This window comes from Mizuhopecten yessoensis, unplaced genomic scaffold (assembly GCF_002113885.1).
Source record: "Mizuhopecten yessoensis strain PY_sf001 unplaced genomic scaffold, ASM211388v2 scaffold7903, whole genome shotgun sequence".
Taxonomy (NCBI): domain Eukaryota; kingdom Metazoa; phylum Mollusca; class Bivalvia; order Pectinida; family Pectinidae; genus Mizuhopecten; species Mizuhopecten yessoensis.
In genome coordinates this window covers 800878-823268 of record NW_018407280.1, presented here as the reverse complement: position 1 = coordinate 823268, position 22391 = coordinate 800878, and the positions used below count along the sequence as shown (strand labels likewise).

General features: G+C 34.8%; 1 protein-coding gene across 5 annotated transcripts in view; it reads left to right on the top strand.

Annotated features, from left to right (window-relative positions):
* The window catches only part of LOC110454508 (glutamate--cysteine ligase catalytic subunit-like), a 53055-nt gene that overhangs the window by 3243 nt on the left and 27421 nt on the right, over positions 1-22391 (top strand). The window contains exons 2-5 of one of the 5 annotated variants that reach the window (XM_021504034.1): positions 9726-9775; positions 10003-10043; positions 16873-16931; positions 20854-20987. In XM_021504034.1, coding sequence (XP_021359709.1) covers positions 10021-10043; positions 16873-16931; positions 20854-20987 — 216 coding nt within the window. In that variant the 5' untranslated portion in view covers positions 9726-9775; positions 10003-10020. Of the gene's footprint in view, positions 1-9725; positions 9776-10002; positions 10092-16872; positions 16932-20742; positions 20988-22391 lie in introns of those variants that run through there. The other 4 variants (XM_021504036.1, XM_021504035.1, XM_021504038.1 and 1 more) reach the window with 4 other exon arrangements.

Below are 22391 nucleotides of genomic sequence, written 5' to 3'. Positions count from 1 at the left end.
TCTTAACTGACACAATTCTGTATCAAACTGTCTATTACCATGATATTGGAAATCAGTATAACACAGGGGCTTGCAATCCAATATCAGATAAAAATTGTAAACATTCCTTTTTGAGAGCTCCAAAAGAGGACACAGACAAGTTGGATCGTTCAGTTCTGACATAAGCTTGGTTAAAAACTTGTTCTATATAAATTCGTTCTCGGCATTGGAACATCAACAAAAGTGTATTATATACAATTTACAAAATTAATGATATAGGGTTGAATTCAGTAAGAAACATGAAATTGACCGTTGTTGTTAAAAATCATTAAGTAATATTTTGATGCGATTGCCTTTTTTACTAGGTGCAAGTTTAACTATATAGAATATTATAGTTAGTTCCCAGTCTTAAACTTTTCATGATACGTGCTGCTTCCAGCTAGGTTGACTCCAAAACGTCGCATTCTCTGTGGGTAAACTTTGCGCATACCATACGTAAAAATGTAATATGTATAATCTCAAGAGATTTGATATCAATCTTAAATTACAACTTTCTCTTTCTCTTTCTTTTTATAGATTTATCCATAAGTTAAGATTGTAATTTAGGAAGATATCTTTTCCTTAGCTTCACGTATAAACACAAATGATTTCATTCCGAATGGTTCTAAATTTGGTCCAGGTGGCCGGAGTATTGCTTAATTATATAGTGCTGACGATTTCAATGTCTGATTTTCAGTTGAATGTCATTAGGCATCCCAATTTTATCGTTAGAATAATAATAGTTACTGTTTCAAGGGGTACATTTAGATCTATAACAGTCATGGTTTTCCCAATAAAGACAGAAATTCATATTTTAAATGTCACCCTTTACTCTACATCCCGGGTAACTGACCGAAGTTAATGTTGAAGGATAGTATGTTCCTCTCATATGCACGTTTTATTTCTTAATTGTTTTATGTTTGTTCCGGCATTTACGGGATAATGAATACTACAAGATGGAGGATGCAGTGTGCTGTTAGTAACGATGATTAAGTTGTTAGTTAATATCAAATCAAGAGGTGTTGACTTAGAGAAGTAACTCTGGTAGGCCGAGATTTATTTTCTCCTACCAGGAGTATTTCTCCATGCTATCAAGATTTTTGTCAGGTCTATCATAAAAAACCAAGAGGAATGAGTTCATTATGTTTGGTCATTTCAATCCATATTAATTCCTAATCATTGGAACGAAGATCAACTATACGTTTATCATATGCTACTTTACTGTAAATCAAAACCCCACCACAGCAAATGTAAGCCATCTCCTTCCTAAAAATATTTCAAAAATGTTCAAGACATTGATAACAGATAAGTCCAGGGAAACACTAGAGACTAGATTTCGAAGTAGTATGATATTAATTAATTTCACCATACCAGGGTACATCGCTATTCCATCCATTGTCAAAAATGATATACATATTAATTTTATGTACATGTAGGAGGCGAATCCTATAGAGGGAACGTAATGAATGACACGGATAGTCTGAATGTAATATATCTGGCAGAGAGAAATATTTAAATGTTGTAAATATTGTTGACAAGTTTGACTGTTAGTATCCTGAAAACAGGCTTAGCCTTGGAACAATGAACACGTTGTGGAAAGTGTGACAAATAAAAAGATTAAAAGTGACAAACATAAACATTATTTACACTGACTTAAAGGATCCAAAAGAAAACACATCAGCACGAGAATAACCATAAAGCACATGTGGTATTTTGGATATTGAGTTACTAGAATACGAATAAGGGTATGATTTCTTATGACACGCGTGCCTGAACTTCAATAGTCTCAGTTATTTTCGTCTTCGTCGAGCAACGCCAATTATTGACGGACTTGTCCCTACCTGAACATCTACCCGATATATAACATGCGCAGAAACGGGTCAGACAGCGCGTCTACAATTTGGAGAATTGCCCAAAGGATATAGACATTATAAGGACATGACACAATGCGTTGTTCTGATTAAATATAATTAAGAAACGATAATACTCAGTTCTTAATAAACACTTCTCAAAGGAATTACAGATGTAGGAAATTTTTAATGGAGTAATAAATACTGGAATCAGATTGTCTATCCGTCTATCTGTCCGAAGAAATGTTTGTCCGGACGACTCCTTCTTAAGTAATGGACCAATTTCAAAGAAAGTATCCAGATATGATAACTAAAACCTGAAGTTGTGCACCCAGGTATTATTTTTTTCATTCTGACCCTTTTTTTAACAAAGGTATGGCCCTTTGTTGAAAAATCTTTGTTTTGACATGTCCTCCAAAATTAAGGGCTCAATTTCAACGAAAGTTTTCAGATATAGTAACTACCATCTGATGGTGTGCATCCAGGTATTCTTTTTTTCAATCTAACCATTTTTTACGGAGTAATGGCACTTTGTTGAAAAATACTTGTCCAGACAACTCCTCCAAAACTATGGGGCCAATTTCAACGGAAGTTTACAGATATGGTAACTGCCACTGTCAGTGACATACATACTTGAATATTTACTGGTGGGAGACTATGAATTGCTTTACAATGCTTTGTCTAAGTTAACCTTTAACTTACAGTTCTGGTTTATATAGGAGCGGGGGTATTAGTTATTCTTTGGCTTACATTTCTACTTATTATTGTGTGTTTGCCTATTGCCCATTCACTAAACAAAATATGAAGGAATATAACACTATTTTATATCGTTAACTCTAAACAACTAAAGCAAGGAAAGATATCCTTGTCTGACATACAAAAAATATATTACAGCACTTTTGATTTTTGTGACCTTGAACGAAGGTCAAGCTCATCAATGTTTACAACACTTAAACGTATTCACATGAACAACTTACTAGCCAACTATTAAGACCCAATGACCTTTAGTCATGAAGAAACACAAGTTAAAGTAAATGTGGAAAGAAAGCTATGCTTTTCTTTTTTTGAGCCAAAAATGTTTTATGACAAATTTACCGGTTGTCAATTTTTTGGAAATTCCTGATGTTGAAAGGTATTATCAAGTAAGAAAAATAGACTATTTTAGAACTATATAATTTAAAGTGTCAACAATAGAAAGTTTCTCATTAGAAATGAAATGTCACACACTTTTCTGCTGAAACCTTCAATAAAAAGGACAATTCTTTCTTGAAACAGTGTAATATTCGGTATAAAAATAACAGTTTGAATATGTTGCACACGATGATGATATAATTTTATAGCAATTGTGTCATTTAAATGCTCTAGTAGGAATTGTTTTACCACACCTTTAGCACCCACACTGGTTTAAGTCAATGAGGTTCCATTTATCGTCAAATGAATTCTGAAACTAACTATTCCTGATTTAAGCTTCCTATACCCATACCTTTTTGGATTTATCTTGTTTTGAAATTCCAAGCAGACGCTAATGTTAAATCTCCATAGGCGTTGACCCTACCTTTAACACCAGTTGATATGAGAAAGATATTTGTTTTGAGCTTTTTGTGATAAAAAGGTCGCATATTTTGTTAATAATGTTACAATTAACATGATAAACGACAAACATACAAGTATTGTTTAAGAGAACAATCAGGACTTTGGCAAAGTTATTTATAATGAAACACTATGGATGTGAACGCCATTATTTTTAATCTTTTCCAGTATATTCTTCCTGAAAAAATATGTTTGCTTCCGTTCATGTGTCAAACATTGCTTGTTCAGGGATAGTACTTAAGTCAACGAAGCCATATCTGAGTCTGGAGAAGAATTCCAAGATGGCCAAAGCCCAAACTGTCATAGTATCAAACTGTCATTTCGAAGTTATAATGTCTATCAAGATTCAATGATTTCCAATTGGAAATGAACCAAATATACCCAAAAGTATCATATTTCTATATAACTATAGTAAACTTTACCCCATCCCCAGGGGATAAAGCGCTTTAAGATCCTTCTATCGATGTAGTTTCCAGCATATCTTGCTCTGGATAGGATTTTTGAATTTAAGTCAATTTAACCCCTTTTAGCCGCACCCCTCAGCCCTTGGGGGCTGGCCCGGGCCCAAACTGTCAAATTATCAAACCGTCGTTTCATAGTTATAATGTCTGTTAAGTTTGAATTACTTCCAATAGAAAATGAACCAAGCATACCCAAAAGTATCATTTTCCTATAGAAACTATAGTAAACTTCGCCCCCTCCCCAGGGGCGAACATGGAGTCAAGGGGTCATGATATTCACAATTTTGATAAATCACCTCAAGACCCTTCCATCTATGATGAGTAGTTGTTTCCAGCCTATCTCAGTCTGGAGAAGATGACTGTTGAAATGTCTGGCTATATGACCCCATTTGGGCTCCGCCCCTCAGGGATGAGACAGGGTTAAAAATGTCAAAGTATCAAACTGTAATCTCATGGTTATAATGAAATCAAGTTTGAATGATTTCCAGTAGAAAATGAACAAAATATACCCAAAAGTTGTATTTTCCAACATAAACTATAGTAAATTTCATCCCCTACCCAGGGGCAAACGTCAAGTTCGAGGGTCATGAAATTCACAATTTTGATAAGGTACATCAAGACCATTTCACCTATGAAGAGTATTGGTTTCCAGCATATCTATGTCTGGAGAAGAAGATTTTTAAAATTTAAGCCAATTTGACCCCTTTTAGCCCTGCCCCTCATAGCTCCTTGGGTGGGAAGTTGGGAACCATATAATTCACAATTTTGGTGCATTTTCGATCAAGGAAGGTACCTTCAAAATTTTATAGAAATCAGATAAGCGGTTTCTGAGAAGAAGTCGAAAATGTAAATTGTTAACGGACGCACGACGGACGACGCACGATGCACGACGACGGATAAAAGGCTATTAGAACAGGTCACTTCATACTTCGTCTCAGGTGATCTAGAAACTATAAACTTGAATGATTTTGACCAAAACATCAATGTAACGCAGATCAATCAACAGCAAACTACAGTAAACACTTCTCCCCAAAGGCAAATGTGTTATCCTCAATAATGAAGAGTATTTGATTCCAACACCTGAACCCAAAGACAAAATGTTGTTAAATGTAAGAGAATTTTACACCTACAAGGTATATAAGCCACCCCCTAAGTAGCACCTGGATGAGCAACAGGGTAAAATAGCATCAAACTCTCATCTCATAGAATTTTATTCCAATCAACTCCTCCCCAGGGGGGAGATTGAGCTCAAACTCAGCCTATTGGGTATTAAATTTCACAATATTGATAAAGCACCTTTTAAGATCCTTTCCTGTAAGAAGAGTATTTCTTTCTAGCATATCCGAGTCTTATAAGAAGACTGTAGAAATTTCAACCTTTATAATTTATTTTATCCCTGTTAACCCTGCTCCTCACCCCCTGGGGTAGGCCAGGGTCTAAATAATCAAAGTGTCAAAGTGTCAATAGGGTTATAATTGCAGTTGAAAATCAACGAAATGAACCCAAAAGTATTGTTTTCCTATATAAACTATAGTAATTAATTTCACCCCCTTCTCATGGAGGAACAGGAAGCCATGGGATAACGTTATTCATACTTTTGATAAACCACCCGAAGACCCTTTTATCAATGAAGAGTATGTATATCTACCCTATCTGGTAAATACCTTTTGAAATTTCAGTCATTTTGACAATTTTTTGTTCGCCCATCAGCCCCTGGGGGTCAGCAACTGCCAATAACTGTATGTGCATACCATCAAATTGCCATCCAGTACCGATAATTCTAACGAAGTTTAAGTTATTTCTGATGTCAATTAAACAAATTACACTCAAGTATGTGATTTCCCTATATAAACTATAGTAAAGTTTACCCCCTTCCCAGAGGGAAACATGAGACCCCATGGTCATGAAATTCACACTTTTGGTAAAGCATCCTAACACCCTTCCATCTATGAAGAGTATTTGATTCTACCATATCTGGGTCTTGAGAGGAAGATTTTTGAAATTTCAGTCAATTTGACCCCTTTTGGCCCCGCCCCTCAGGCCCCTGGGGGCTATATGATTTACTATTTTAGTTAACCTTTGGCCATGGAAGGTTTCTGCAAAATTTCATTGAAATTAGTTCGGGGGTTTTGGAGAGGAAGTTGAAAATGTAAATTGTTTACGGACGCGCGATGGACGACGCACGACGACGGAGAGAATGCAATTGCAATAGATCACATGAGAAATCTCAGGTGACCTAAAAATCCATAGAACCGCAATAGAAATGCCGAAGTTCGTACTAGTTTAGCTTTTCAAAGACAATATTGTCTACAGAAACTCGCCCTAAAAGGACCACAGACAATTTCGTCCACAAAAACAACTCACCCCAAAAACAATAAGTAGAAAATAAGAAGATAAAACAACTGCATATCAAATAATGAAGAATTTTAAACGAGGGTGATAAAAGCAGTCTTTGCTGGGGTCAAGTTAAGGGTATAGGCAATGAGTCGGTGATCCTGCAATCTTTGCAGGGGGTCCCACATGTGTCGCCTCAAGGGGTCAAGTATATGGCACAGACAATGAGCCAACGATCTTTTAAATAATTAAAAGTAGATAGAGCCTGACAAGTTTGGTGAAAAGAAATTACCTTGATCTACATTCTAGGTTACACGGGCCGAATATATGTCAACAAATTAAAACTACTTCTTTTTCAAAAGAAACAAAAATGCCGAGAATAGTAAATAGCTAGTAACTTCCTGAAATGGAGTCCGACAACGATTTTGAATAAAAAAAGACGTATTTTCAAGGTAGGGGAGGTATCATTTAAACGAATTTTCAATATTCAATTGTTGTTTGGCCAATTTTGAATAAAAAAGACGTATTTTCAAGGTAGGGGAGGTATCATTTAAACGAATTTTCAATATTCAATTGCATTACCGGCTAAAATGTTATCAAGTTTTGTTTGAAAAATTACTTTGATACATTTTTCAAAGTCAAAGTTGTCAAATATATTGTTACCATCAAATGATTTTGTTCCCAATAACCAAAAAAGCAGAAGTTGGTTATAATTGACAAGTGGCATGCTGAGATGAAAGGGTGTCGTATCACCTAGCATATATTTGGTATTTTCCTATATACAGGTTAGGTGTTGGGTGTATGCTAGGTGAGATTTGGTGTCAGTTAGAGAACAATAGGATTCAATTACAGGTAAATCATAGTCTGTACTATAAAGTGTGTTACCATATGAATATGAACATAGGGATGATTTTTGGTGTTAAATCATATTTACTTATGATATTGTTTCCACTTCATATATTACAGACTTCATAATAATATAGGGAATATCAGATTTAATGTCCTAATTTTACATACTATTCTATTTCAATTTATGTTTTTTCAAGTATTCTTCTTGACCAAAACATCCTTGAAATTAGGTTAGTGGTTCCACTGGTCAAGGTTGTACCATCATTAAACCATTTTTGTATAAGTTGATAGTGTAACCTAGTTTTCAGTATATGTTTCAAAATAATGTGCTTACGGTACACTTCCCCTTATACATGTATATCCTTATAATTTCATCCCGAGTTAGTATCTTCTTAATATAATGTAACCATTTGAAATGACAAAGTCTAATTTTCATGTTAACAGTGCATCATATTGTTTACATTACTCAATGGTTTGTGCAAAATAATGGTAAACAAATATTCAAAGTAGTTTTCATGTACTATTCCGTCTATACCACATGCCTGCAGTGCTAGTAATTAAATGTTTATTATTGTGTATGGTACGGGTTTTTTTCTTCAATTTTATCTTACGTAGTATATTTCAGTAAAGTATAGAATACATGTACATGTACGTATCAACAGATTAAGAATTGTTTGCATTCATTGAGACTGGAAGATAAAGAAATGTTCCTGGAGAACTAAGGCATTATTAGGAATGCTACTCCACAGACATACATGTGAAAGATGAATTTCGCTTTCTTTTAATTCGATGTAAATGTTAAATTCTTAGAGTACGGTTTTTCCTAAGGCTATTCAGTTTTATTGTTACGTCTAAAATATAGTTAGCAGCTATGTTTGTTAGGGACATTCATATTTGAAGCTATCAGAACCCCTTAATTAATTATATTGTAAATAATGTTCCTCGTCTCTATACTTTCTCTACAAAAGGTTTTTTTGTATATCATGAGCCACACATAATGGGCCAATAACCCAAAGTGTGAATAAAGCATGACATTTGTGAGGTTATGGCAAGCGAAACCTATGATTATTTTTCATTTCTACAATGTATGTCCGCACAAAATCAGCTTGAAAATGAAATTCTGTAAGAACGAGAGGCCTATGGTGATTAAAGGGATATCAAGTCTGTTTTGTCAAAGAGCTAGATCTACATTGAAGGTCAGAAATGCCAAAACGTTTTCAAACATCAAAACAACTTTATTTAAATAAACGGAGATTGCTAAGATTATACTATTTGGCTATGGAGTTGGTTCCAATGAATTACTTTTAAATTCATGATGATTGGCTTGTAGCATGATAGGTTAACGTGCTATGAAGTGTAGAGTCGGAATAAATGTCTTCATTTCATTTCAACTTATCTTATTGACAGATGTAATAGTCAAATGGATTGAATAACAGGCAAGTCTATATAAATTCTTTCCCTGAGTGGCTCTAAATTTGATCTAATTTATATATACAATGTACTTAGATCATTGATAAACTAATTTAAGGATACTTTGCAAATAAAAATATTTTAGAGTAATACGATGAAATGAATAAGGGGAGATAACTCCAACATGATAAACACAATGGGAATGAACTCATAGGATATCACACAAACAACACACAAACAACTCACAATAATGCATCCAACACACGTACAGTTAAAATCTCATTAGATAAAGCAATAAATGACTTACAACAGCTTTAACTGTCATGTTATCTAATAAATGTTCAAAACTCGTCAGTATAGATTTTAAACGTGTCGAGTGTCAATAGTTTTAAAGAAAGGCGCATAAAGTATAGTGAACTAAAAATCAGTCCGTTTGAAGAAGAATCGACCCTGACTCTCTTTGAAAGTAGCAATAGTGAGATAAAGAACAGGTGAGCAATACATGTATTTTGGCCTCTTGTTTTACTTGGATTGCACCGTCTTGTTAGATAGCATGTACCCTGGCCCAGTGATCATGAAACAGACGTAAGTCTAAGACAGAATTTGAACTTAAGTTTTAAGCTTTGACTTATTTGACTAAGCAAAGATTCAAATCTTCAGTGAATCATGAAACGTGCTAAGCAAAATCTTAGCTAAGACTTAACATATGTTTAAATTATTGTTTATACGGGGTATTTATTTGTCTGATATCTGAGGTGATATGTTCTGTTATCTTGAGACACTAAGTTCAAAACTTCCTACGATCCCAACATTACAAATTATTTTGTTTGTGGTTTTCGGTGAACATGAGGCATAACGCTATTTGTAAAAGTAAAACATAAAATATATTCAGAATTTGAGGAATCTTATCCAATACCTCCCTCAAACCTTATCGTTTGAAATATTTCATACAGCATAATGGACGGCTGAAAGGTAGCTTTGTAAGCACTACGGATTCTAGGTTATAATATTATTACCTTTCCATCTGTCTTCACATCTGTAGCAATTGAACATACTTATATTTGGTACAAGGCGTTGCTTTTACTATCATTTTAACTAGAAGTATGAATCTTAATGAACAATCAAGCTATGATGTTTTATGTTTGCTGGTTTGTCTGGTTGCAGTATATAACAAAAGTATAATCTTTACCTCAACTTGTTCTTTTTCATGTAGTCAAAACAACAGGATCAGTACAGTGAAAGATAATTCAACATAACCGAACGGTAAGCCATTATAGATGAAAGATATATAGAAATTATTCTACGTGATAAACCGTCTATACGCTGACTGTAATTTTACAGCTGCGTTGTTTAACTTTTATTGAATGTAAAATATTTATTAATATAGATTCTATACATTGGCAACAATGCAAAGGTGTACTTGATTAATACCTATATCAGTGAACTTGAATGTAACTTGCACTGGCTGATAGTATAATTGCTGCTTACAGGGACCCCGAAAGTATGCAATGGGCAGCCATGAATGTTACAGGTAAAGTTGGAGCTCCTTGGGCAGCCGCAGCTTTAGATGCAGCTGAAGGTGTGTACAATTTCAGTCAGGGATCGGCAGTCGTAAGTTGTTACACATATCTGGAAATGAAGTCGTTACCGAGACGACTAAAAAGATAACTAAGAAAACCACAGAGACTTTTGTAAAGAACAATTTAGTAAAGAGAGTTGTTGACACAGCTGTTACTGAAACTTGTAAGACAAGTTTTAAACAAACCCAACTTGAAATTGTCAAGACCTTTATGAGAAAAAAATGATATGGTAGAGATGGTAGATCATCTGGTACAGTATCCTCAAATGAGGTTGAAGAAGCATCGGCAAACGAAATTGTGAAGGATACTGATAAGGAAACACTCGATGTAATTACAAAGAACGTTGTTCAGTTTACTGCTGAATAGGTCACAAAGAAGGTTGTCAAATTATTCGTAAATATAGACATATTTCTATTTAAATAAGTATTGGACGCCTTCAAAAATACTTACCAGAAATCCTTAGTTCTCAGAATAAACTATTCTTATACCATAAGACAGAAGTACCCATCTCAGCTATTTATATTGTTTTAATTATGTATGATTATATTTCAAATTTAAACACATATGATTTAATTCTTTGGTGTGTTTAACAGAAATCTTTTTGTTCTGGATATAGGAGGAAAGGTAAATTAAATGTCCAAGATAACAGTGCTGTGTCATTCATTTAAAACTAATAACAGATGAAAAATACTTAAATCGAGGTCATTTTTGCAGGCGTTTTCACACAGCAGAAATTGCGCATATACATCTTTTCTCTTGTATACGATTTTTGTTTCTGTTGAATGATTCGCATCTCCCTGTATATATCATTTAGTCATTAGAAATTATATATTGTCTGTAATAAACGTGATACCCGACTATTTTAGGTTTATCATGTGACGCTACTTTAACACATTTTTTTCGTAGTATTTTTTTGTTAATTAAGGTATATAGAGGAATATTATGAAATGAAGTTGAGAAATGACGTGTATAGATTTAGGTTATTTTAAAGAGCATAGTTTAATTTTGGTTAATTTGTGTGAAATCAAATATCAATACATTCGAATATTTTAGACTATTTGTTAAAAAACCAATTCAGTCATAAAAAAGCTTGTAGTGGTATGAATATCAATGTGACACATATCAACTTTACCATAATTCGAGGAAAAGACAAAAGTACGTCTTTATTCGAAAACATTATTTTGCATATTGCAAATAAACTTCACTTTTTTAGACAGTTCGTGTTTATCCTGATAACGCCGAATTGATTCATTGAGCCTTGGAGAAATATAAAAATGTTAAATACTTTCAGATAAAAATACAAAAAGCTTGATTGGCAGAATTTTATAGTGGTACAAAAGTATTGCATGTGGGTCAATATTAAAAAAATGTTGTACCAAAAGCTGTCCCATAAAATAAAACATTTTTGATTTTTTCATATTTTACGTGAGGCGATCTCTTAAGCAAAGTGTCGTGTCTTTAAGACCTAAGAAATGTCATTTTATTTCATCTTTTCTCATCATATTACTTTTAAGAAAGCAGACCTCTACATCACGATGTTTGTTTATTTTGATGATACATGTATGTGCTTGCTGCTTTACTGATCGAGCTTAATAAAACAAAATGATATGGTATTCTAGATCTAAAAAATCTTACTTTACTGTACACTTTCACAATTTCTTAGTCCAAACAATAGAATAAATATAGAAAATTAAAAAATGTCTGTGAGCCATGAATGCTCCCGCCGCCTGGTGAAACTAGTTTTAGTGTTTGATGTTCTATAAACAGTTACAACTACTTTGATCCTGATACCCTGAAATATGTTGACCTTGACCTTGGAACCCTGACACACAAAAACGATGTCAGGAGGTATTCTGTGAATAAACTCTCATCAAAATATGTTAAGAAGTGAAGAAGCTAGAGTGCTGACACTGAATAGGTTGATGATTTTCTCGTATAACTTTAATTGTGATCCTTTTCTTATTTTCATTATTGTTATCATAACTATTATTTATGTCACTGTATCTTTGTGGCTATGTAATAAACACATTTGATGGTATTTCATTGACATTTCTAGAAGTCTTTTGTTTGTCAAAGATTGACTTTTCTATCGGTTATAAAAAAGAACCGGGCGATGCCATAATACTTGTTTAAATCATTTCTAAATATTCATCAGTTGTAAAGGAAAACTACGATTGACAAACTGTACTAAATTTTACAACCAGGTTGGCTTTAGTTGTAAATAATACTAAACGCAGTTTATCAATTATGTTTGAATTTGCTGAAAACATATGTTTATACATTTGCTTCATTTGTACTCTCTGGAATATCTCATTCCAAACTGAATACACGCTATTTGTTTGGTCGCAAGTATATAACAACCTTACCTATTGCTAGGCTGATACCTGTCCTTTGAAAATTACATTGGAGCAACACCCAACTTCAAAGCCAGTCAATTTAACCGTTATGTCGAGAATCTTTTGATGTATATCTAAGGAACAAACTAGTCTTCTCGTCTCATACACAATGTGGTGCACACTGAACCTTCAATATTGTCTTGGCATATTCTAAGTAAGTCCTAATAGCGAAATTGAGCGTAACCCCAGTAGTATCGAGGATGTTAGAAGCCGGATAACTCGTGTTTGATACCAACATTTATAACACGTTTTTTTCGTAAAATACATCAAAGCATGTATGATAAAAATAAACAGTATAGATGTTATTACTCTAAACATTAGTCAGTGGATTATTTTGTTTAAGTTTACTCCCCGGTAGGAATCTAGATCGTTTTTTGCCAGTGCAAACATGCGCATTGGTGTCTACCTGACCGAAGTATGGACGTGTGTGAGTCCTGAGAATTATGTTGATATTTTTGTGATTAATTTGTCATTTGACGTCCAGTTGTCACCCATAGCAAATAAAAAATCTAATAAAATATATACACCTAGGAATTTACTCAACGTATCACTGTACATTGATAACAACCACTCACAGCACACACCCAACAGACATCCCACCACCTCAGACATATAGTACAATGTACATTGTCGGACTTGATACGATGACTGAAAAGTCATATGTAAATACCATCCGAGATCTATACCATTCAATCCCAAAGAGGATCAATTCTGTCTGGAGAGCTCGTATCTCAGAAAGTATTAAGGCAAATAATGTAATATACTTTCTAAAAAAAAAGATAAAAAAATAGCTTTGATTTCTTTTTAATTATGCAATTTTTTAAATATTTTTTGTTTAGAAAAACTGTCAACAACGTCATCAAAGAAAAATGCAAGCGGCATAAATTGACGTCGCAATCGTGTCACTGCTTGTGTCAAAGAACGGTAGGATGAGCCTCACAGATTTCGATGCATAAACACGGATTAGGCGTTATTCATTTTCTTTTTTTCGACCATTCTACGCATTGCATTGCTCTTCAGTAAATGGGTGGACGAATTTCACAACTGGGACCATTAATTCAACCTGAATAAAATAAATCTCAAAATGATGAAAATAATCTAAAACATAAAAATATTAAACCAAATTATAACTAAACAAGAGATCCCAGAGGGATCTTGGCGCCCACCTTTGTACCATCTTCATTAGTTCTTTTTCAGTTCGATCTTTTCTCTTCTTTCCTCTAATCTGTTTGATCGAGTCATGTTAACAGTAAATGCACCTTGAGGTAACTTTTGATCTAAATTTAATACTGATGTGTATGAAAGCCAACCAAAGAAATAGAATCGATCATTGCAATATGAGAGAGATCTGTTTAGTTCTTCTTTTAATCATTTTGTTTTTATGATCAGTCTCAAAATATAACATGCACAACGAGAGATGAAGTGGAACCTACATATAAAATTTGAGAAAGATCCCTCCCGTACTCAAGAGAAATAGCGATAACAAACTTTCACTATCAGAATCAAAGATGGCTGCCTGTCGGCCATGTTGCTTATCCGACCAGTCTCTAAAATTTCCCTGCACAGTTAGGACCAAGGGGAACCTACATATAATATTTAAGAAAGATCCCTCTAGTTCTTCCGGAGAAATAGCAGTAACAAACCTACACTATCAAAATCCAAGATGGCTGCCTGTTGGCCATGTTGTTTATCCGATCACTCTCAAAAAATTTCCCAGCACAGCTAAGGACCAAGGGGAACCTGCATGTAAAATTTGAGAAAGACCTCTTTGGTACTTCTTGAGAAATAGCGATAACAAACTTTCACAATCAAAATCCAAGATGGCTGCCTATCGGCCATGTTGTTTATCCGATCAGTCTCAAAAGTTGCCCTGCACAGCTTAGGACCAAGGGGAACCTACATATAAAATTTGAGAAAGACCTCTATGGTACTTCTTGAGAAATACTGATAACAAGAATTGTTTAATGACGGACGACGGACGGACGGCGGACGGCGGACGGACGACGGACCACGGACGCAGGGTGATTTGAATAGCCCACCATCAGATGATGGTGGGCTAAAAATGATATTAGGCATATATATAAGACAAGCTTAAGCTTACGCGTGTATTTGAGGACTGATTACACACGTTACACAAGGAGGCACGGTAGTCTAGTGGTAGGACGCCGGGCTCGCGACCAAAGGGTTGCGGGTTCGAGTCACGGCATTGTGTTGTGCAAGATGAACAAGATACTTTACTCCGCTTGTTCCAGTCACAGCTGTAAATGAGTACGTGATTTGGCAGTGCTGGAACTGATAAATGCTAGCTGTGAGCGCCGAAATGGCAGCACCCCATGGAGTTTAGAAAGATATTGGCTGGTTGCAAAGGCCCTATAACCACGGGTAATAATTTGTGAACCGCTTTGAGCGGACCAACGAACATCTAATTATTATTATTATTATTATTATCAGCATTGTTGTTGTTATTCAAAGGTGATATTAAGTCGGACAATAATATCTAAGGCCATGTAAAAATATTGTTTGTTTCTGCTAACCCTACCTACCCAACTTGTTTGTGCCTACTCGAAACTTTGTATGGCCATCTTCATTGAAGCACTGTTAACGTCAAGATCACTCTCCTATATAGACTTTGTAAAAATAATATTAAAACAAAATATGCTACCTACCTACTCCAATTTTTTCTGACATATTAGTAGAAACAAATGTTTATTTTGTTTGGCCTTAAAATGTTTCGCCTTTCTTCAATTATATGAAAGTAAATATTACTTGAAATATCAGAGGATAAACAAGTAATATATATATATATATATAGTGATTGTCCTTATCGGTTTCCGCACACTTAAAAAGCAGCCGCGATTTCGTACTCATATCGGTAGAATACTGTTGAAATTACAGATGACTGTCATAGACATGTGCACAGTCTACTAATGGAAACAAAATAAAAAGCTACATAAAACTGTATTAAAAAAAAGATCAGAAACAATTGTAAACAAAGCTGGGGTCAACATTTGGCCCCCTCTTTGATTTCTTTTATTCTTTTGCCATATGTAGATACATAAAAATGGTCAATAACTGCATAAATGGTTATTCATAATTACAACTGATAAACGTAGTGGACCTCCTTGCATAACACCAGGTTGAGTGACGGGGTTATCCTAACAAAATGATAGATAAATGTCACAGGCGAATGTTCTTTAGAAAATGAATTATGATAGTGTACAGTGCATAAAATTTCTGTTATTGTGATACGAAATATGTCATATTGGTATACATGAAGTAAGCGTAGTGATACTTTTAATTATAAAAACATGCATTTTGTTTTACAAAATTTAAAATATAACCAACATTGTCAACTTGCCTATATATAGTTACAATGGTAGTCTATATTTTAAACTTCTATAAAAACTTTCCATATGTATATTCTGTCTACAGAATCATTTTTATGAAATATCAAAACCGGTAAAGTACTTTTTTAAATACCGATACATTTTGTGTTTTTGTATTATACCAAAACACTTTATTATCTTACGTATGTTTGAAAGTTATGTGCAACAGTAATAACTCATGAATATGTATTCTGCCAAAGTAATCGTTCCTCTGGAGAACTACTTAAGGTTGAGATTGTGTTATAGACAGAGATATGCAATAATATAAAAATAATAACATAATCTTAATTTTAAAACTATTATACACTTAATTATACCCCCGCAACGAAGGGGGGTATACTGGAATCAACTTGTCCATCCGTCTATCTGTCCGTAGAAAAAGTTTGTCCAGAGAACTCCTTCTAAAGTAATAAACCAATTCCAACGAAAACTCCCAGATATGATTACTACCACCTGAAGTTGTGCATCCAGGCATTATTTTTTCATTCTTATTCTTGTTTTACAAAGTTATGGCCCTTTATTGAAAAATCCTTGTCATGACATCTCCTCCAAAACCAGGGGGTCAATTTCAACAAAAGTTTTCAGATACTACTACCTGGTGTTGTTCATACAGGTATTATTTTTTTCCATCTGACCCTTTTTTACGGAGAAATGACCCTTTGTTGAAAAATACTTGTCCAGACAACTCCTCCAAAACTATGGCGCCAATTTCAACGGAAGTTTAAAGATATGGTAATTATATAACTGCCCCCTGACATTGTACATCCAAGTAGTACGTTTCATTCCGACCCTTTAAGAGGAGTTATGGCCCTTTGTTGGGAACAAAACTTTGTCTGCCTCATAAACTACTGGGCCGATTTCAATGAAAGTTTACAGATATGGTAATTACCCCCCTTATGTCGTGCATCAGGGTAGTATTTTTTCATTTCGACCATTTTTAAGGAGTTGAGGCCCTTTGTTAAAATACGTTGTCTTGACAGCTCTTTCTTAACTACTAGGACGATTTCAGCAAAACTGGTTCATCTGGGCTGTTTGGCATTGGAAGGGAGTACAGGAGGTATGTCAGTGACCTATATACTTAACAAATTACCGATGGGTGACTATGGTTTGCTTTGCAATGCTTTGCCTTAGTTGGCCCTTTGCTTACAGTTCTGGTTTATATAGGAGCAGGTGTTATTAGTTAACCGAATAATAACCGTTGGCTTACAGTTCTAGTTATTATTTGATTTTGCCTTTTGCCTATTCACTAGTCAAAGTATGAAGGAATATTACGTTATTTTAAATCGTTAAATTTAAACAAGTAAGCAAGGGAAAATATCCTTGTCTGACTCCCCATACCAACATTTTATTCTAGCAAATTTGATTTTGTGACCTTGAACGACGGTTAAGGTCATCAATGTTTACAAAACTTAAATCCATTCACATGAACAACCTACCTATTAAAAATCAAGACCCAACGACATTTGGTCATGAAGAAACGCAACATAAAGGAAAAGTGGAAAGAAAGCAATGTTTTTCTTTTCTTGAATCAGAAGTGTTATATGACAAATTTACCGGTTGTTATTTTTTTGGAAATTCTTAGTGATGAAAGTTATTATTGGTAGCCAATTTTCAAGCAAGTGTGAAAAATAGACTCGCTTCCTATACCCATACCTTTTTGTATTTATCTTGTTTTGTAGTTCCAAGCGGGGGCCGACGCTAATGTTAAATCTCCATAGGCGTTGACCCTACCTTTCATCTGTCTGAAGTAGCCGTCATATGTTTCCGTGTCTCTATTTTGATTCAGTGTTCAAAGAATGATTACTCAAATACGCTAAAAAGAAATTCTCCAGCGTTATCCGCACGAATATGATCATTGATCGTCAAAATAATTATGAAAAAAAAATTGTTTTCAAAATAACACATATTTAATTGATTTTTCAATACATCAACATGAACGAATTCAAATAATTTTAAAAATGTGTGTACATAAAAATATAATATGTTACTATTTTTTTAATTTTTTTTGTGAAGTCTTTCTTATATATCGGTTTTTGTTGATGGTAAGTTATTTTTCATTTTTTTCTGATTAAAATTGATGAAAATTGGAAGTTCATTGCGAAACAAGATTGGCGTTTCTTTGCAAACAGTGTTTATTGATATAAGAATGTCTCATTTCCTCTTCGGAAGTGGAAAAAATTGGCAAGGAGAACTAGTAGCCTCATTTGCATCCGACACTATCGTACGTTTGTCAAACTACAAAAAAATACCTGGCCCCGGAATCTCGAAACTTCTTAAACCCATTCTTAGTGCTTAACTTTAAGCATATACTTAAAAAAGTTTATCTCAAAGATTCTTAACCCATTAAACATATTCTCAAAATGGTGTATCTCGAAGATTCTTAAGTCTCCATTCCCAAATTTTAAGTTGAGAACGGGTTAAATATTTCAGAATGGTAAAAAGTGCCTAAATACACAAAATGATCAACTACAAATGTATGCTCAGTCATGAATTCCAACCGCTAAAAGCAAGTGAGGTGAGAAAAGGCTTTGTGTTTATATTTATTTTTTATTTATTTATTCATAATTACTATTAATTAGCTAACACATCGTCATGGATAAAATGTAAAACTCTATCACTGTTTTCCCAGGCATGGGTTCATTTTGAGCAAGATAAAAATTGTATTAAGCAAAACTGTACATTTATGCGGGTTTTTTTAATCTGTTATTGATTCTTACGTTTTCCGGTAATTTTGTGTCAGTTCAGTTGCAGACGATGGCCAAACGTCTTAAATATCATCGTGTACAGGGTGAAGCAGGTCATGTTTTAACCGACGAGATACAGTTTGAAAACAATCTGTGCGGAAACCTTTCATTAGGCGATAAATCAAATGAACATTTGTAAATAAAATGATTTGTAACTGAATAAACGTTAGATATTTACTTACCTCCTGTTAAAAAAATCCCGCTTTTATTAGCTTCGGCAAAACCGGATGCTTCCAATTGGAGCAAGAGAGATAACTCTATCATACATTGTCTCTTCAATTTCATAAGCGAACAGGATTTTTAAGTTATTACTGAAAATTACCATTGAAAATGGCTTTGAAAGAGTCCGAAATCATATCGTGACCGGTCTTACATCACTCGGCCATATATATTGTAATTTTGAGACACCTCTGTCAGATCATCAGTGCTGATCAGGCTACTCTCTGTATCTACACATGCTTAATGTGTTATGTCACCAGAGCTGATGTTTTCGAGTCTTGCCTAAACCATCACTGGAGAATCCAAAGTGGAGTTTAAGTTTTGAATATATAGTATACATATGTAATTCCTCAGATATGATACATTGTTAATAGTTAGTACAAAAATGTATGAAGTTTAGAAATGTCCATTGCATTAATGGACAGTTCCAGGCGGAACTAAACTGCTCGATTGAGTAAATTGAGAAACTCACGTCTGGCGCAAACGACTCCGAGTAAGGCACAGTGGACACAGACAATCAATGGTGGTTTTTTTTATGAAAATATCAATTTGGGGCACGTTCGGCCCCTTTTGCCGGGGCACATTAGGCCACCCCGAATGCAACTATTATTGTGCCAAGTGACGTCACTAATGATAACGTCACCCAATTGACCACAAAAATAATATTTTTACGTCGCAAAAAATAAGTATTTTTTTCTTTGTATTCACTGATTTGTTCTGGACTTATTTTCCAACAGAATTGAATGAAATTCCATACACTTATTAGTAAATTGTCTTCTCTATCCTTCATGCCATACTTGCCCTGGTAGGGGCCGGATTTGCCTCAGGGCGGGGCTCGTCCGGCCCCCAACTCTCTCGACCTTAAAAGTCCAATAATTACCAAAATATGGTCTTGTTTACGATTTGGTTATTATATTATGAAAGACAATACATTTCTTTTCTAAATGACATATATAAATATGCATTTCAACAGTATAGTACATGCCTCCCATAACGTCTTGAAAAAAAGAAAAGGGGCCGTGTTTGCCCCGGTCCCCCCTACACATGTATTATACATGTGTAGGGGAGACCGGGGCAAGTCCGGCCCCTTTTTTTAAAACTATATTATAGTTTACAACATATCATTATCTCAGACATCAGGACGTGGGAAATGGGATTGGCTCCTGAGACGTTCTAGAAAACAAACTTTTCATGGGGGAGACCCCCCTTACGGAAGGGGGAAGACCCACTCCCGTACCATCCCCTGCTCGCGCTACGCGCTTCGAGGGGGGGGGGGGGGGGGGGGGGGCTGCCTTCGGCAACCCCATATCGGGGCTTACACATGGTAAAGGGGCTAGCTACGCGCCTGTCTAGGTATTAAAGATTAATGTTATTCAAATGTCTATGCTCTTGAATTTGTCAGAATTTGTTGAAACCGTATTGAGCTGACAGCAGAGGACTTTTGTAAGTTTTACAGTCAGAATAAAATCTGTGTAACGTTATCTGTGTATCTGTACACCAACTTAAATTTAATTCCGTGATCTGTATAATTATATAAATTAGTACAGACCTAACTTTACACGAATAAGATTAAAGTCCGTGATCTATATATATATATCAATCGTTAAAATATTTTAGTTTCCATATGATCAGAGCCAAGAGTTTGAAATGAACACAAGTCAATAACTGGAATGCTTGGAGACGAGCCAAAATTATATTACATGTGATCATGATCATATATATATACTTTCATATATAATGTTATTTCTAGAAAGATCTTTCATTTTGAAAAGAAAATGCAGTTGCTATGATTATAACGGATCATCCGGGACGGTCATCCGGTCAGAACATTACGCAGTAAAACCTGAATAATACAGTCGCAGTTTTAAAATCGTCCACAAACGTTGAACAGGTGCTCGGGTGAGTAGCGTGTACCATCAACGTAATAACTCTATATAAACATTCGCTACCGTTACGCTTTCTGACACTCTAAATTCGCTAACATTAATACATACTGTAACATGGGATTGTTGTCAGAGGGATCCCCTCTCAGCTGGGAGGATACCAAGAAGCACGCTGACCACGTGAGAAAGCATGGCATTCGACAGTTTATAAACATGTACAGAAAGTTGAAGGATATGAAGAAAGACGTACTCTACTGGGGAGACGAGGTACGTTAAACTTTTCAATAATTACTTCTGATGGGAAAGTTGTGGGCCAGTGGGTGTTAATTATCTGAAGAAATTTGCTTCTTTGAGTGCGTCCGTTTCTCTGGAAAGAAAGAGAGAAGGGGGAGGGGGTAAGTAAACATAGGGTAAGGATAGAGAGTTGGAGGGGGTTAGTTAACAAGTCAGTTTAGTCTAGCTTAGAGGAGTGAGCAGGGCTGTCACATTTTATTTTAAGAATCCAATATAACGCAGCACACAGGCATATTGTATCGAATCAATATAAAACATGTGGATTACTTAAGTTGCCTTACAAGCGTCAAGAGCTATACGGAATTTCCCTTTAGCTCAGCGGTAGAGCATCAGGCTGGATAGCCAAGGGTCGTGGGGTCGAACCCCAGTGACAACACTATCTTTGTCACTATTTCTCATCCTAACTACAGAAATATCGCTGTATTGCAAATTACAACAATTCGAACAGATATGTCAATGATCATAGTGTAGGGAATTAGATTTCAGTTGAAATTTCATAAGTAACGCTGATTTGACTAAAATTTGAAATCTATATGTGATCAATATGATATATGACTGTTCGAAGACAATTTTGAATATATATATATTTTTTAATTGACCACCATTTTACGAAATTACTTTATAACAATATTGGGTTACATATCAATACATTCCTTGTGTATTGCAATATATCACAATACATGTCAGGTGTATTATGACACCCTTAAGAGTAAGTTTGTGGGGGTAAGTAGACAACGACATTCCACCCAGTTATAAGGAATCTAAAGGAAAGTGAATATATGCTTTTGGTTTAAACATATTTTATTGAGAAAATAAGTCAGTAAGTTTTTCCAGCTTATTAATTGACTTCTCCCGTAATACAGACAAATACAATAATACACAATTGTCACATGATGGTAAGAAAATAAATATGCTATTAATGAATTGTATTAATTGAGAGAAATTGAGAGAGAGAGAGAGAGAGAGAGAGAGAGAGAGAGAGAGAGAGAGAGAGAGAGTAAGAGAAGAAGCAGGAGATAGGACTGGGGTTGGAGGTTGGAAGGAAAGGGATGGGGTTGATAGTTAGTCAAATCTACCCGATCTTCCCAGGAAATGCTGTGCAGCTTTGGCTAGTTTCATATTATCATTTGGTGAGATTTTGGGGGGTCTCCTTTACAAAGAATATCTACGTTTATGTATACTCATACCATTCTAATTCGGTAATGAATGTTCTTCGTAAATTAGAATACAAAGGACAAATAAGGAAAAAATGATAACAATCTTCACAGGAATGCTCACACCCGCAATCAGCTGAACCGACTAGATTTGCTCTGAAAAGATAATAATTTAATGAGCTAGCTTGATTTCTAAGATACAGTATATGCTTTGGTCACTTGT